Genomic DNA, 5212 nt, shown 5'->3' on the forward strand with positions numbered 1-5212 from the left:
GAGAAAGAAATGGCAGGATATGGATTCAAAACAAGAAGAAGAAATGAAGTATAAGTATTCATAATTCTTAATGTTTCAGGATGAGAAAAGTGCAAACATCATCATTATGTAATCAGCACAGTCTTGCATGCTTGTGTGTGTGTGTGTGTGTGTGTGTCTGTGTGTCTTTGTGTGTCAGCCATGAGAGTATTGCTAGGAAGGACATGATGCTCTCTTAAGAGACACACAGTCTTCATGAAATAAGACATGGTCCTGACTACAGCAAAATCTTCTCAGGGCATGGTCTTAGAAGTGAGGATGTGGAGATTTATATCCTCTGAACTTTGGGAGGTTACATGGGGAGCGTGCAGACAAAATCAGCTACTGGCTCATCAGAAGTAAAACCATTTACTTTTTTCACTCAAATTTTAGGATTAAAGGTATGTGATAAAATTAATGTCTTGAATAAAGAAGGTTGTGGAAGATGGTCAATTAAAATGCTAAAATGGATAGATTACACCCAAAGCATTATTCAGTTCTGGAGATTATTTTAACAAGTTCTTTTCTCCTTCTCTGAAGCGTCTAAAGATCTACTCAGTGTGCCAGTAGCTCTGTCATTAATATTGCCGCAAATTGTTCCAAAATAATTACTTCTCAGGAAACAGATATATCTCTTGTTGTTGGGTAATAGAAATGCCTAGATTATCCTGTGCATGTTATTCCAATAAAATGATAACATAGTTCATCTGGGTTATGTTAAGGCATCACCCAGCTAAATATTAGGTCCTCATTAGTGAAATGACTACGGGTGAATTGTAGAGAGCAATGGGAAATCTTCTCTACAAACTAATGACCAATTTCCATAAACAGTATCTACTATTCGATCATTTAGAAATGACAATTTCAGTGTAACAAAGGTTAATACTTACTGGGGCTTCCCTTATAGCTCAGTTGGTAAAGAACCCGCCTGCAACGTGGGAGACCTGGGTTTGATCCGTGGGTTGGGAAGATCACCTGAAGAAGGGAAATGGTACCCACTCCAGTATTCTAGCCTGTAGAATTCAATGGACTGTATAGCCAATTGGACTGCAAAAAGTTGGATATTTATTGAATTTTTCTTGTATGCCAGGCACTGTACTAAGTGTTTCAGGTAAAATATCTAATAATGTCTCATGTTTTCCTTTGACTGATGGGAAACAAAGAAACATTTCATTAAGAGAACAGAGATTAATAAGGGACTGAATCAGTTAAGGAGCATTTCTCATAATGCGCCAAGGACACAAAATGAATCACTTGTGCTAGATTATTTCCAAAGCAGAACTATATAGAATATACTTGTCTTGGATCTTGGGTCTGGGTAAGGTAGCACATGAAGCCAATCCATTGAGCTATTAAAATTATCTTGTCTCCTTCCTCTATCTCTTCATACATCTAACTATCACTGAACCTCCAATCCAAAATTCAAACCATCAGAATCTTGTCGGTGTTCATTGGTCACTTAATCTCTTATCACATTGAGTAGAGAGAGACAAATACAATTTATTATTGGGCATGAAACTCCTATATCTTTAGATTAATATCACAGTGCTTATTTTCTTGATGACTGAATCTTAACATAGGCTTTTTATTGAAGTATAGTTGATTTAAGATGCCGTGTCTGTCTCTGCTGTACAGCAAACTTATTTTTACACATATGTACATTAAATAGATTATTTCTATAGACTGATTATATACAGGATATGGCACACATCATTCTATGAGTTTCTTAACATGATACTTGTAAGAGACAAGCGGTTTTGATGTTGATGAAGTGCACTTTAATTCCTTGTTTTTCATTCATAGTTTGCCTCTGTAATGTTTGCATTTTAACTCAAAAGAACTCAGCAAGAAAGACAGGAAGGGCTTCATCATCTTTTCTTCACAGAAATGATTAATTAGAAGCTTTAAGTCCAGAAAACGTATGCGGTAAAAGTCTGAAGAATGTCTGTGCCAAGATGTTGTACTGCTATGATGACCCTATCTACAGACCCCTGACAGCTGCCCTGGAGGATCTCACTCTCTTTCTATAGACAATGATTAAAATTAAATATTCTTCATATGTACATAAAACTGACCTCTACTACATGAATCTCAGGGTCCCTGGACAAAGGTCAACAGGGAGTAAATCCTGAAAAAAAACAGAAAGTGTAATGAAAAACATCAGATTTTGCTTGGTGTAGTACTATTCCCAGTGACAGGGAGGGAGAAGGGAATTTGACTACATTTGTTTGTATTCTCACCTCCGGCAGACCCATACATTTATCTCTCTATTATCTAATAATTATTTATAGACAGAAAATAATTATTTGTAAGTTTAATTATTTAGAGGCACTCACAGACCTTTCTGGACATCTTATTTTTTCAATTATCTCTGAACTTTGTGAAGCTGTAAGAAGTACTTATCACAGGATAACAATTTATTCTGTGGGACTAAGAATACCCTGTGGGGCTAAGAATATCAAATGACTGACAGCATGCATTGGCCTTTGCACAGTCAGCCCTCCAGTGTATCATCCACCAGTTGTTTTCTCCCATGCCTCACGACCCTGACTCTCACTCCCAACACAAGCATTTGCATTTACTGTCTGCAGTCTAAATGGGACAATATATTTATGAAATGAAACATTTGTGATGTCACTACTTAAGAAAGAGTGAGGTATTCTCCATTTCTGGTTGGGATTTCTTCCTTGTTTCCTCCATCAGTGTCACTGAGGAAATTGCAGTTCTTCCCAGGTACAGGAAGATAGAATTAGTAAGTATTATATTAATAACATATTTGTATATTTAACTGATAAAAGAGATGGCAACTTCTCCACAATCAGAGTTATTATGCAACTGCATAGGCTATTATTTAGAAGTAAAGATATTTAAGAAAATGTTTTGGGTTTAAAAAAAGATAATAGACTATTATCGCTGTTTCTTTACTATAACCTTAAGTGAATTGTGTTGCTACATGGGGAATATATACATTAAACTATATTAATTAATTTAACTAGATACAGAGCACGATAAGTGTTTATAAATGTTTTAAGTGTAAATACATCATAATAGAATACTTAATGTGTGAACAAATTTTTCAAAATCATATCCCCCAAGGGTTCTGTAATCATTCAGAGTTGTTATTTCCTATTTAACAGAATTTTGAACGAGTCCACTTGTTTTCGTCCTTTTTTGTCCATTGTTTAATCCCAGGACCCACGAACAGTAACTGAAAAATACTCTGAAAATACTCTGAATTCAATAAATACTTGTGGAATGAATGAGTGAAGAAAGCAAGTCAGTGGCAAGAGAGTAGGAAATAAATATTTAAATATGATAATTTTATTTGATAAAATAATGGGATAAAAGCTAATTGTGCCGAAATTTTCTCCATTTTATGCCTGCTGACTAGATATAAAAAGGAAATTTTTTTCCATTTTATGTCTGCTGACTAGATTTGGCAACAGGATCAGTGTAACTTCCAAACTTTTCAAATTAGAGGTAAGAAATTTATCTCTGACTTGAGCTTGTTAAGAGCAATATAAAGATTTATTTTTCCAGCTAAAAGAATCTTTTTGATGACCTTGCCTTTCTTTTTTTTTTTTTTTTTTTTTTTTTTTCAGGTCATGAGCATCAATTGTTCCTTGTGGAGAGACAATAGCATGTCTGTGAAACACTTTGCATTTACCAAATTCTCCGAGGTCACCGAACAGTGTTTCCTTTTATTTACCCTCATCCTACTCATGTTCTTAGTATCACTGACAGGCAATGCTCTCATAGCCCTTGCCATCTGGACCAATCCAGTCCTCCATACTCCTATGTACTTCTTCCTGGCCAACTTGTCTCTCTTGGAGGTTGGATACACTTGCTCTGTCATACCCAAGATGCTGCAGAGCCTTGTGAGTGAGGCCCGAGGAATCTCTCGGGAGGGATGTGCTACACAGATGTTTTTCTTTGCCTTATTTGGGATCAGTGAGTGCTATCTTTTGGCAGCCATGGCTTTTGATCGCTATACGGCCATATGCTCCCCACTTCATTATGCCACACGAATGAGTCGTGGAGTGTGTGTCCATTTAGCAATGGTTTCTTGGGGAGTGGGTTGTGTAGTAAGCTTGGGCCAAACAAACTATATTTTTTCTTTGGACTTCTGTGGCCCCTGTGAAATAAACCACTTCTTCTGTGATCTCCCCCCTATTCTGGCACTAGCCTGTGGGGATACATCCCATAATGAGGCGGCAGTCTTTGTTGTGGCCACTCTTTGCATTTCCAGTCCATTTTTATTAATCGTTGCTTCTTATGGCAGAATTCTAGCTGCCGTGCTGATCATGTCATCCCCTGAAGGTCGCCGAAAAGCTCTTTCCACCTGTTCCTCCCACCTACTGGTAGTAACACTCTTCTATGGCTCAGCGTCTGTCAGTTACCTGAGGCCCAAGACTAGTCATTCACCTGGGGTAGATAAACTCCTGGCCCTTTTCTATACTGTGGTGACATCCATGCTCAACCCTATCATCTACAGCTTACGAAACAAGGAAGTCAAGACAGCTCTTTGGAGAACTCTGGGCAAGAAAAAGCTTTGACTCATGGGTGCAAATAGCAACCCACTTAAACATTCTTTCCTGGGATATCCCATGGACAGAAGAGTCTTGCAGGGCACAATCCATGGTGTTGCAGAAGAGCTGGACACAACTTAGTGACTAAACAGCAACAACATACTCAGTTCAGCTCAGTCGTGTCTGACTCTTTGCGACCCCATGAATCACAACACACCAGGCCTCCCTGTCCATCACCAACTCCAGGAGTTTACTCAAACTCATGCCCGTCAAGTTGGTGATGCCATCCAGCCATCTCATCCTCTGTCATCGCCTTCTCCTCCTGCCCCCAATCCCTCCCAGCATCAGGGTCTTTTCCAATGAGATACTAGAGGACCATAAAAATTTCTCTTTGAAAAAGAGGCACACTCAATCTAAAAAGAAAGAAAGAAAAGGAAGGAAGGAAGAAAAACATGTACTTGCCAAATTGTTTTGTAATAACCTTCTTTAGTAACAGCAATTGTAATTTTGGAGACAGCAGTCTTCTTATTGCTAAAGTTCTGATTGTCAAGTTCTGGAATGAAACTGGCTACCAAAGAATTTTGATAGGTGAGTCCAGTACTAGACAGGTTTTCCAAAATATTTCAGTTTAGACTAATGTACAGACTTAACATGGGGCTTCCCAG

The 5212-nt window shown here is 38.0% G+C and overlaps 1 protein-coding gene across 1 annotated transcript; it reads left to right on the top strand.

The window, feature by feature from the left end:
• Positions 1-3623: 3623 nt before the first annotated feature.
• Positions 3624-4574, top strand: LOC136151794 (olfactory receptor 10C1-like). Its single transcript, XM_065913215.1, has one exon. It carries the CDS (start codon positions 3624-3626, stop codon positions 4572-4574), a length of 951 nt encoding a protein of 316 aa, XP_065769287.1.
• Positions 4575-5212: the final 638 nt, after the last annotated feature.

The sequence above is a fragment of the Muntiacus reevesi genome, chromosome 20 (genome assembly GCF_963930625.1).
Source record: "Muntiacus reevesi chromosome 20, mMunRee1.1, whole genome shotgun sequence".
NCBI lineage: Eukaryota > Metazoa > Chordata > Mammalia > Artiodactyla > Cervidae > Muntiacus > Muntiacus reevesi.